Below are 12553 nucleotides of genomic sequence, written 5' to 3'. Positions count from 1 at the left end.
CAGATGGTCTAACATAAAATTCTTTCTTTGTTTAGTCTTTTAGTAAAGATCCCACCAGAAAACCTTACACTACTATACCATCTCATTTCTGTATTAGCAATAATAAAAGATTCATCCATGAATAATTTAGACAGTGACAGATTAGCTCTCCGCATAGCTCCTTACCTGCTAAGGGATGAGACTACAAGGAACTCACCGTTTTTGCAGGATATCTCAAGAAAGGTAAGGGGATCTGATTTTTTGCCTTTGGAAACAAAATACTCATTGTGAAGCAAGATTTAGGAACACTTTGGAAAGCTTATTTCTGTAAAAGGAAAACCTAGGACTGCATTCTTCTAGACTGGAGTGGAATATGTATTGATCTATATCAGGAAGATTTGGGAAGGGAGATGTAGTTCAAAGTAAGTGGATAATTTCATTTTCTTTGTTTTTTCTTTCTTATTTCTTTCTTTTTCTTTCTTTCATTATTTCATAGATATTGATCGTGGCCAACAATATGTTTCACGTATAATGGTAGTCAAAGAAGACTAGAGTGAAGTTTAAAAAATCATAATTACCTATGTTTTGACTTTTTTTTCAGTCTAGCCCTATTTTTGGAGTATATAATAGTTGTGTTTCATATTGGTGAGACAATCATATTATTAAATATTCACATAAAGTGAATTGCTGGTCATATGAAAGAACATTTCATATATATACATTAGTTATGTACATATATACACATATGCATATACATGTACACATAAATATATATATACACATATATATACGTGTGTGTGAAGAATTGGTGTATGTTATTTTGTATACTTTCCATTATTTTATAACTAACCTATTTTAAGTACAACTTTGTGTTCCTCAGGTTTAATGAAGCTATTAGTTTTATTATAACCCCACATACATTAATATTTTCTACTAATTATTTACTCTATATTCTGATTGCATTCCCTTCCTCTACTTTCCATCCTCACAATGACTTCTTTCCTCCATTCTCCTTTATCTCAGTAGCATATATCTTCCATGCACACCAACTCACTCTCATACATAAACTCACAACATGAATAAGTGCATCTCCTCCCTGTGAAGCCTGACAAAGCAGCCCAGCTACAAGAAAGCAATCCATTGCTAGACAACAGACTCAGTGCCAGTGCCCACACCAATAGTCAGATAACGTATCTGAGATCAAGCTTTGCATCTGCTACATGTGTGAAGGGGATCTAGATCCTGCAACTAGAGCTGAAAAAGGGGTGATCCTGCAGATTCAAAGCTGAAGCAGCACAATGATTAAAGAAACAAAAAGATACTACAATATAGAAGGAGAGGAATGTCTGGGGAGTTCCAGTATTGAGGATGTAGAAAAATCCAGAGGATTTGAAGCAGACCAGTGACTTATTTCAATGTACAGTTCAAGTAAAGCTGTTTGGACAAAAGAGTATAATGTATTAAAACTTATGCGCCAATAAATACCTCAAACAATGAATTATTTTAAAACGCATTTAAATTTTAGTTTGATTTTTACTTTTAATTTAAAACATTATTTAATTTTAATTTTTGAAATTTGAGTATGGGGGACTTTAGCAAAGGATATAATTAAGGACTGAAAAATGAAATGAGGGTTACTTGGTACCACACTGAGAAATTTACAGAGAATCAATATAATAGTCCTATATGTTGAACAGGGTAAAAGGCAATAAACAGGTAAAAAGTAAGAAAGAAAGCATCGTTTATTTTAACTATTAGTTTCCAGGAATTAGGGCCAGAGGAAAGAATATATAGTGATATTACACCAGATGGAGGAGGATAGCGTAAGTGACAGGTTGAATAGGCTTCTCATCAGGAATCTACTTGGCTTAGACTAGAAACATACCTTTTTAAGTTACTTTCTAATTACCAAGTTACTGGAAACCTAAAATCCAAGCCTATATCAAATTGCATGTTAGGTCCAAGTGAAGCAATAAATACATTTTTTTCACTCATAATGGCTATTAATGATTCTTCCTTTATGGACAATTCTTTTCAAATGTATTCTTTTGCATGATCAAGTATGAAAACAATGAAGTAAAACTATTTGGTACAATCTGCATACAAAATAAGACAATCATGTGACTGTGATTTTTCGAAGAATCATTTCTTTCCTATCCTGTGCAGCACAGTTCAAACATAAACTTAGGTGCATGTTGGGAAGAAACATATGGCATGTGTAGGGTTGACATAACCTAAGCCATCATCTCAGAAGAAAAGCAACTTATCAGTGTTACTCAATTTAGAAGGGTCATAATTTTCTACTTCTGCTGTGACCAAACACTGATAACAACAAATGATGCAAGACAGGTTACTCTGTGTGATAGACTTGCAGTTACCAGTTAACTTCAGAGAAATATCAGGGCCCAAAATGAAGCAGTGCAGGAAACTAGAGGCAAGAACTGAAGTAGAAGCTGAGGAGTTCTGCCTCTTGCCTTGGACCTCATATCTTTATTTTTCTGATTAATAGCTCAGGGGTGATACCATCCTGGAGATCTGGGCCCTATGAATTCCAAGGTTAATCAGGACAATATATTTTAGACTTCCCTATACAACAGGTCAATCTGATGGAGGAATTTTCTCAATTAAGATTCCCTCTTCTCACCAACTTCTTCTCTCAGTCACCTCTCTATTGCCTCGATAAAATATCAGGAGATAAAACACCAACTAAAGCCTGAACGTGGGGGAACCCCATGTTCAAGCTGGATATGTAGCAGAAGTTTGCCTTATTGGGCATCCCTGGGAGGGGAGCCCCTTAGTCATTGATGACCCAGGGTACAGAAATGCTTGGGTGTTGATGCAGGAGTGGGTGGACAAGTGAGGGAGCACAGTCATAGAGAGAGGGATAGAGATACAGAGTTTGTGGAGGGGAAAATAGGGGGATAATGTATGAAATGTAATTAAATAAAAAACAATAAAAAGGAAAACATCATGAACAGGGAAACTATTTCAAGTAAGTGTTTATTTGGGACTTAGAAATACAGAGGGATTATAGTCCTTTACTGGCATCACAGAGGAGCATGGCTTCGGAAAGGAAGGACAACAAAATGAGAAGTAAGTCCTGGCTCTTAACTTTGGAAGCAAACATGAAGCAGAGACATTGAAAATAGGCACCTATATTTTGTGACTCCAAACTCTAAGCAGTGACATACTTTCACAAGGAGGGCTAAGGACTTATAGCAGCAGAAATTTGTCACGAAGTTTGGATTGCCATGCCTGGAACTAGAATGGCATCCCATTCAAACCATCACAGCAAAACAATGCCCGCAAAGAAATTCAACAAACATCAGTAATTAAATTGATTCATTCACAGTTTTTGTCAGCATATCACTTTTCAAATTTTGTTCTCAATTCCTTGCGATCTATTTGATATTTTAACATTTTTCATAATCAAGACTTAGAGTCTATTTCAGACACTTCATTTTATCGGTACCTATCTGTTTGTGGTAACTGTTATTTTTCTCATATTTTTGGACCTCACTTTAATTTCTCTTTTGTAACCCATGTGAAATGACAATCTTGTTTTTGCCTCATGATATTACAGATGTCTATTATACAAATTATGATTGACAACTATCTGCTAATATTTGGAAATTATCCAACATATGGTAAACACATTGACAAAAGGTCTGATGGATTAAAGACCTCTACAGATTCCATAAAGTTTGCCGACAAATCACCTATTATTGAAGAATTCATAGTTGGAATCAATGGGAAATCCTGTGATAATGATGAAAATTTCAATATTTCATATGCTGCTCTGAAAAAGGAAGGTCCTACAGGTATGAAAAGATTTATTTAGTCATCAAATGCATGGAAGTATGATATCATTCCCTATTTTCATAAATCTGTAAATATCAGAGGAGCATTGAGACACACAATAATATTCTAATATGGGGTTGGGGATTTAGCTCAGTGGTAGAGCACTTGCTTAACAATCGCAAGGCCCTGGGTTAGGTCCCCAGCTCAGAAAAAAAGAAAGAAAAAAATGTCCCTATATGGGCAAAGCTTTGAAATAGTACTTTAGTTAAATTATACTTAAAGATATGCTTCTATAGACATACAAATATATATACCTAAATATATATTATATCTATAATCATATATTTACATGCATTTCTATACATACAGGAATGTATGACCCTCTCTTTATTTAGAGAATCCAATAATATTTTCTGTTTAATTCCCATTTTTCTTCCCATGGTCCTTAAGTCACAGAGGAGTTTTTGTATATGAAATTATTATTTTTGATAAGGTCATTTAGAAATAATGATTTGACTTAAAATCCATTAAACATTCTGCAATATTAAACCCTGCACCACTGTAAATTATCTTTATTATCCTTGTAATATATGTTTAATATCCTATGAGAGACAACCTTGCCAAGTTCGTAGCATTGGTATAAATATTAAATTGGACAGGATCTGCTACAAAACCTATGTGAAGAATGATAAAGAGATTAAAACACACCTGATTAAGAGGTAGTAACACTTATATTCACATACATTGTTAACTCAAGTAATTTTTTGTATAGTGTTAGAAAATATACCAAGACACAAATTCCATGGGGAAGAGAGCTGAACACCCAGAAGTGCAGACATCCTGAGACTGCAGGACAGACTGCCACTTGTGCAGACCTCGCCCCTATCCCTGATCCCAGAGGAAACTGCACGGCGCCTCTGGACACAGGGATATAGGAACAATCATTTGCAGGAACCTGAGGTTCTGTTCTGTGGCAAGGACTGTACTGAACCAACCAAAAACCCTCTCAATGGGGAGTGGGAGGGGGATGTGGGCTTACGGACAGGAGACTGGGAAAGGGAATATCATTTGAAATATAAGCAAAGAAATATATCTAATAAAATAAATAAATTAATTAAAAGAAGAAACTATACCAAAATATTATTCTTATCTGAGGTGAGGGAAACCTATAATCTGAGAATACTTGTCTAACTATGACATTTTGTGTTACATTTAGCATGACAAAACAGAACAACTACCAAATATAAATGGTAGAGGATGACTTAAGAATGTCTAAAGTCATTCAATTTTAATGTTCCCTTCTTCCTCCCTCTTTATCACAGCTGAGGAAATTATTACAAGTTATTAATTCAGTTTTATGTTTCACCATATTAGTTACAAATATTTTCAAATTTTACACTTATTTTATGCTGTATATTACATTGCTTGCTATTATAAAAATGTTATTAAAATGGGTTACTGCTTACACTCCAGTGTGCCTTGTTCATGGTTCTCCATAGGCTTTGGAAATTGGCATTTTTTAGTCTCTACCTCTACACCCCTGTATTATAGTATTAGTTTTCCTACCTCAGTTACCAAAGTATGGCCAGAAGCTAATGACGTTGATTAACACCTCAGAGTTTTGCCTTGAGTCCAATACAGTACAAAGTTCTCAATAAAATTTCATTAACAATCAAAATTAATCATCATGCATATTAAAATCAGAGGTGGGTCATGGTTTTTAGATTATACAAAATGACTTGAAATGATAGTCCGCTGTCTAAAGCTATTAAGATGCTGGCTTTGTGACATGAATTTGGGTCATCAAAACTTACTTTAAGAAACAATCAAAACTAGATATTGACTTAAAAGCATCTCTAGACCAAAGCTTCTATCTGAAAGCAGATGGCAGTTGGAGACAGTAATTAATGGAAACATTATGGTAATATAATCCTGAAATATTGTCCAGTAATGATAAAAAGAGACCTTGTGGCAGAGTGGGAGGGAGGGAGGGAGAGGGGGAGAGAGAGAGAGAGAGAGAGAGAGAGAGAGAGAGAGAGAGAGAGAGAGAGAGAGAGAGAGACCTATACTGGAGGCCCTCCTCTAATGTAAATAAGTTTAAAGCTCTAAATATACTGCGAGTGATGTGATCTGCAGGTGTTTTAAACACACACACACACAAACACACACACACACCCTAACACACACACACACACACACACACATGCACACAAACCCACAAAGCTACATGTATTACATATACTCAGCAATGCACAACACAGAAACATACAGTGTACTTGTTTTATCTCTCTTCATAACCTGAGACCTTAACGTGAATGGTCTTTATTCATGGTTTTTGTATCTCAAAACAGTCCCTAATAGAAATCTGAGATATGGAAATATTAGAAAAAAAATTAAAGTAAAATAATTGGTAATTTTCAAAATGACTGGTTCTTTCTCCCTTCTGAACTCCCATAAGTTCAAAAAGTTTTAATTTATTATTTTTTTAAAATTTTATTGAAAATGGAATTATAGCAATGTTGCCTGACTTTTCTCCATTCATTCCATCACATTCATATCATTCTCAAACTCACTTAGATATATTTCATGTGTTTATTTATATATTTTTATCTTTAAAAATATGAATACAACTTGATTCCACTTTCTTGTGTTTGTTAATATTGCTTCCAAGAGGTACAGTGTGTATTAGACAAACAATATGCAGATCATTTCTGGAAAATTTAATATTCTGCCAGTCATCATTAGCTGCCTATATGAAATTTGACCTATGAAATTTGTCACAAGAATTGACCATAGATTTAATATCTGCATTGATATTGCTATCATTGTGGTATTGCCATTATTTTTGTGAGAGGCAATTTCAAAACAGACTTTCTACTATGCTGTCTCTTACAGTCTTTGTAATCCCTCTCTTACAATGTTCCCTGAGCTATAGAGAATTTAGCTGTAATGTACATGTATTCACTGGTGTTGCCTTTTCTACAATTCACTGTGTCCAGGTGTGTTTTCTATAATGTTATTATTTTATGTACAAAGAGGCTTCTCTGATGAAGAAAGGTGGCTCAACTTATTTGTGGACATAAGTCTAGTATTTAGAATGCTGTAAAGAACTTGGCTGATTTAGTAAATTAATGTAATAAATTTTAAGGTTTATGGCTAGTCTAGCCTCCATAAATTTGGCAAGATTTCTAGCACCACACATGATTTCAATCCTGTTGAGGGAAATTGTTCTAATTGTTAAAATATTTGATATGACTTTCCACAAAATATGGATGCTTTAGGTAGCACTTGGATTCCTGTCATGTTTGAGGGCTTGAGTGCCTGTTGCCAAATAAATCTTACAGAGATGTCTCAGCAGTCAACTGATTGTAGCTGGATATGTCTTAGAAGATTTTTAGCTTTAAGTCATGTTTCAAAGTTAGATAAAATAGTAGGCAGGTTGATATGTTAGGGAAATAATGAAAGTTGTATCTTCCTGTAGCCCCTGACAATAACCAGTATGGAAAGATGTCAGTATAGGTGTAATAAGTGACACTAACAGGTCGGTTGTAAACAGCTGCTTTTTGATTAGATTTAAAGGTATTTTCATTACCACATAATTGCCCATTGTCCTGGATCTTTCATTTGTTTTCTCACACACAATGCTATTCCACATACCTCTTTGTAGTTCAAAATTTTATTCCTTGTTCTTTCTCTTTAGAATTATCTGTACAGGTCCTTTGACTTGTCCAAGTCACAAAATTTCACTCCTCTCTGACAAGATAAATTCATTTTCCTAGTATAAGAGAATATAAATGCAATACAAATATACAATTCCTTCATTTTTGTCTACTTATTTTCTTCTTTCCACATCTGAAATTAGTCTTTATCGACTATAGTGTGAAACGTTAAAAGTTGAAATTTCAAGTAGTAAAAGAATGCTTTCCATACTGAGTTAAGAACATTTAACAATGGCTGCCTTAATTCTACAATGTTGATAATCATTCTATCACCTAGACTTTCCTTCCAGTGTGTGTTGCCCATCCTCTAGGTACTTTTGAACTATTTTGGAACCAATGGCTTGCTGTGCTCATATTTGTTCATACTCAATGGACTCAGGTTTTGTACTGCGTTGTAATATTATGGGAAAATATTGCAATTGATTGAGGGCAAGGAGACACACATTAGAAATGCAGAAGACAAAATATCTCTTTTTGAAGATTATGGGATAGTAAACATAAGTGAATCTAAATATTAAATACAAATAATCATATTTCTTGTAAACTATTTCAAAAAATATCAACATATGAATTATCACACAAAGTGAGTACTATTTCTTTATAAAAGTCACAAATTTGTTGAAAGTTAAATCAATGATACACCGTCATACACAGTAAACTTCAGAAGTATTATGTTACTTTGGTGAAACACTAACCAACAAGTAAAAGATTTTTACGAAAATAAAAAAAAAGGCAAAAGAAAAAAAGAAAAAAGGTGCAACCAAAAAGATAATTTAAATATATCCCCATGCTCATGAACCAGAAGATTTATATAGTAAAAAGCCTAAAATAACATTATGATTCTCTCCATTTTAAAGATTGGTAAAACTGATAAGATTTTTGATGTTATTAAGAGAACAAATATTATACAATGGAGTTTTTTTTACCCACATTCCTCTGAGTCTTCTGCCATGTTCCCTTGACCTCACACCACACCTCAAAAACGTAACCTTGAAAACATTAAATGAACAAGGACAACACCAATGAACATGAAAAACTAAGTAAATGGGACCTCAAAACTATGCAAAAAAAATGTAGGCAATTTCTTCCTGGACAAGGGTATGCAATTTTTTCTAAAACAAGTGCAATTTTTGGATGCAGGAGAAAAATAGAAACTGTTTTCTTATCCAAACTGATAGTCAGTATATTATTGGCTTGAAGCAGTTAAAACTTTAATTAGCAGTATTTATCGATCTTTGTTATTTTGTTGTTGCCATATATTTTTCCCCTTGTTTGATGAATGACCATGGGGTTATTTATCATTTCTCTCCTCTTGGGTGTATGCCTTATCTTCAGGTTGCTATTTCCCATTTGTAGACCAAGATCACTGAAGAGAGATGGCTTACTGGTGATTACACTATGTAATTTTTCTCCTCCTTTGTTGATATAAATGATACTTTTGCTCAGTAATAAAGTGTAAGCTAATATCTGTATTCTGTGACATGTTGAACATTGATCCAGGCCCACCTAAATGTTAGAATATCCATTGAAATTCAGGTGTTTGTCTAATGTGGTCAGATTTATATGTGACTTGATCTTTTTCCTTCATAGTTTGTATTTCCTCCTTTTTGGTAGTTTTGATTATTACATGACTACTTGATGTTGTCTATGCTTCTAGTACATTAACAGGTATCTCTTTGTATTTCATTATATTTCTATACAATGAAAACTGTAAGCTAGGGGTAAGTGAATTCAGTTACAACAATGACTTCCCTTCTTTCTTAGATTCAGAGAAACAACAAGGCAGTAGTGTATGTGCAAGCCCACCAGGACCTCCCATAAATCCACCACAAACAACAAAGAAATGCTTGTTTGGCAAAACTCTTAGGAGTATTTTTGAAGACAAAAAGGTGTCTGGTCTAATATTTGTGAGTATCATTTTGGGTTTCTACATCACCATTGTTCTGAGAAAGTTATTCAGTCAAACTGTTGAAGGTTTAAATAACCTATCCATGAGTGTAAGATCATGTTAAAATAGAAATAAATTCCACTGTATTTTGAATCATGTAATTGTAAGAAAAAAAGAAATAGTCTTCTCATATTTTGCACAGTTTGAATAAGAGATCCAAATTGACCAGCTTCTGAGAGGAAATGGGTCCATGGAAGTGCCCTGCTGATTGACCAAATGAAAAGTCTTTCACCATTTTTATGACCCCATATTTCTCTGGAGTCAATAACTTAGTATCATTTCCCATGAGATTACTCAATCTTTTAAATTAATAATATCTACAGACTTTTATTTTACGTTAACCATTTCTTATGTATACATACTGTATTTGATAAGTATGAACATCTTTGATGATAGCAGACTATATTTAAATGCAACCTAATATGGCTTAATCTTTTTTACATGAGGTAGTAAACTTTTTTGGAAACTTATATTTTCTCTCCAGCATCTATTTTAGAACTATAGCTGTGCTACTAATTTATGCTACTTGTGAACAAATTTATCTTCCAGAAACATGAGCATTACTGCCAATTTCTTAGGTATTCTACAGCAGAATTTTCTGGTAACCATATTTTTAACAAATAATTGACAATGAAGTAGGTCTTGAATGTTATTCATTTTTATAGAGTAAATTTGTGGAAGAATGTTTGAAGTATGCTTGGGTTATACAATGTGACAGTATCTTTAGACATAGTTGAAAATAAGAACTGATAAAAACGAAATGAAAATCTCAGAAATGTACTGAAAAAATCGTTCTTAAAAACACAAAAGTTAGGATTCATAATAGAGGCCAGGACAGACAGGAAGTAATGTAGTGGTTTGATCTCTGTAAAGGAAATATCCCAATAGTAACTTAGTATTGCAAGCATGAGAAAGTTATCATAGGGGGAAACAAAATGCAATAGAGGACCATTCACCAAAATGTTTTGTGGAATAAAAGTCCAAAAAAATCCATGATATTTCAAATTGTGGAAACAAAGGAATAGGCAAGAAAAAAATATTTGGAAGCTAAAACAGAAAAAAGTTCAATATCTTCTTCATTCCACTCTGTTATAGTTCTGCATCCAAATTTCCTTTGTTCAGGTTCACAATACAAGACATAGTTGTGCTTCAGATGTGTGGATCTCTAATAATGCAAGCTTATCCTTATCCTACACAGGATATGTTGTCCATAATTGCCAAAAAAGGGCAAGAATCGGATGATTTATTCAAAATTGTACATGAAAATTCACACTTTTCCTTAAGGAACAGGATTGACAGTGAACAATGCATTGACTGGAATGTAGAAAGCGTCCTAGATATAGCATCCGTTTTCAAGGTAAGGCAGCTTTTTGAATCAACAACATTAAGCATCCCTCAAGAGATGCATATGTGCTTTCTGTCCGTGAGATTAAATGAAATGACTGGTTCCTGGAACTTTGGACCCATTCCCTCTTGATAAGAAGTATGGTAGGTAAAATCTGACAAACACAAAGATTCACCACAAGGGCACTTTTGAACAGCTTCTGTTGAGAGAGAACTTCCTCATATATGAGAAGGGCTTTAGTTTGCCGTTAACAAATGTTCAAACTGATTTCACCTCTGACTATACCACGTCAAGTAATAGCTAAGTTATAATATTGATAGTGTGTTTTACAAAATGCCTTCCTTAAATAATACTTTCCAAAAATATCCCTCACAAATAACTGTTCAAAATGGCTAGTCTACCACTGACATACAATAGGCTATCCAGGTTGGATATTGATCTCTGTCCAGTAGATATATGAAATTGTTTTCCTTCTCAATCAGAAAATAATCCAGCACTTTCACGTTTGCCAGATATTGCCATCCCAATTCCATGTCAAACAGTCAAGTATTAACCTAACCTACTTTTAACTAGTCTACCATTCTTAATTTGTCAGGGAGCTGCAGTGACTCTAGAGCAAATATCTTTGTTTTATTCTTGTTTGGGCCATGATCTGAGTTAGCCTCTCAGAAGACTGTGGATCTATGGCCTAGACATCAAGAGAAAAGATAATGCTCTGGGATTAACTATGCTTATTAACATTAGGCAAAGGTACAAAATGATTGCTCCTTGGTCCTTGAGTTTGCCAAGTGTGTCTGGTCTTCATTGCCAGAAACCTGGGACCATATCATGGGGAGAAAAGTTATGATCAGTGACTGAACTTAGCCATGTGCATTCAAAGCAATTTCCAGGTACAAGAGGACCTGGGATTCTTCCATTTTTATGACTTGCTAGCCTTAGAACAATAAGAAAGTTCATTGTGGTATTTGAGAAACAAAGACACTTCCTGTTCTTCAAACAAGCTGAAGCTTACAACTTAATTTAAATAGATGAATATTTACAGATTTTAAGAAAAAGATATGAAACTCTGAGACCTTCTCTCATGGAAAGCAAGGAAGAAACTTAATCACTATTCCTGCTGGGTCTGTAAGCATAGGTGTACACATATATTACAGCTTTACTCTGTGTGAGCTAAAATACAGATTCCTAAATTATACGATCACGATGAAGTAATTTCTGGTGCTGCCATTTTTTGATACTTGCCTCTTTCAAAGAATAGGATTTTGGATTGTTTGTTTTGGTGATTTTATTATTAGTTACTACCAAAATCATCATCATCATCATCATCATCATCATCATCATCATCTACAATTATTTTTTTTCACTTTAATTCTTGTATGCTGCCCTCTACCTCTTCTCCCCTCACAGAGTTTCTCTCCCTCTCTGAGCCTATTAGGACCCCCTGGGTTACACTCCCACCTTGGCACTCCAACTCTTTTCAGGGTTAGCACATCTTCTCCCCTTGATGCCAGTTTGGGGAAGGTTTTTCACACTCAACAGCTTACAGAGACTCCCTGTGCCACATGTTGGGGGCCTCACATGGAGATTAAGCTTTACATTTGATATAAATGTGCTGTATGTCATGGTGCAGCTTCTGTGGTGTTTTTGGTTGGTAGTTCAGCCTTTGATACCTCCCAGTGGTCCTGGTTATTTGATTCTATACCTCTTTCTATGGAGTGCCTATCTCCTTCATCGCATGGAATCCTTCCCGCATTTCTTCCA

General features: G+C 34.5%; 1 protein-coding gene and 1 long non-coding RNA gene across 4 annotated transcripts in view; one reads left to right on the top strand and one right to left on the bottom strand.

The window, feature by feature from the left end:
* Positions 1 to 12553, bottom strand: part of LOC102555656 (uncharacterized) — a 348348-nt gene that overhangs the window by 139609 nt on the left and 196186 nt on the right.
* Positions 1 to 12553, top strand: part of Tgap1l3 (GTPase activating protein testicular GAP1 like 3) — a 61591-nt gene that overhangs the window by 42473 nt on the left and 6565 nt on the right. For all 3 annotated transcript variants that reach the window (XM_087637225.1, XM_087637212.1, XM_087637218.1), the window contains exons 23-26: positions 36 to 222; positions 3563 to 3800; positions 9264 to 9406; positions 10646 to 10804. In XM_087637225.1, coding sequence (XP_087493351.1) covers positions 36 to 222; positions 3563 to 3800; positions 9264 to 9406; positions 10646 to 10804 — 727 coding nt within the window. The remainder of the gene's footprint in view (positions 1 to 35; positions 223 to 3562; positions 3801 to 9263; positions 9407 to 10645; positions 10805 to 12553) is intronic.

The sequence above is a fragment of the Rattus norvegicus genome, chromosome 2 (assembly GCF_021556685.1).
Source record: "Rattus norvegicus strain SHRSP/BbbUtx chromosome 2, alternate assembly SHRSP_T2T, whole genome shotgun sequence".
NCBI classification, from domain to species: Eukaryota; Metazoa; Chordata; class Mammalia; order Rodentia; family Muridae; genus Rattus; species Rattus norvegicus.
Note: the sequence above shows the minus strand (reverse complement) of the source record. Positions and strands in the feature narration are given on the sequence as shown.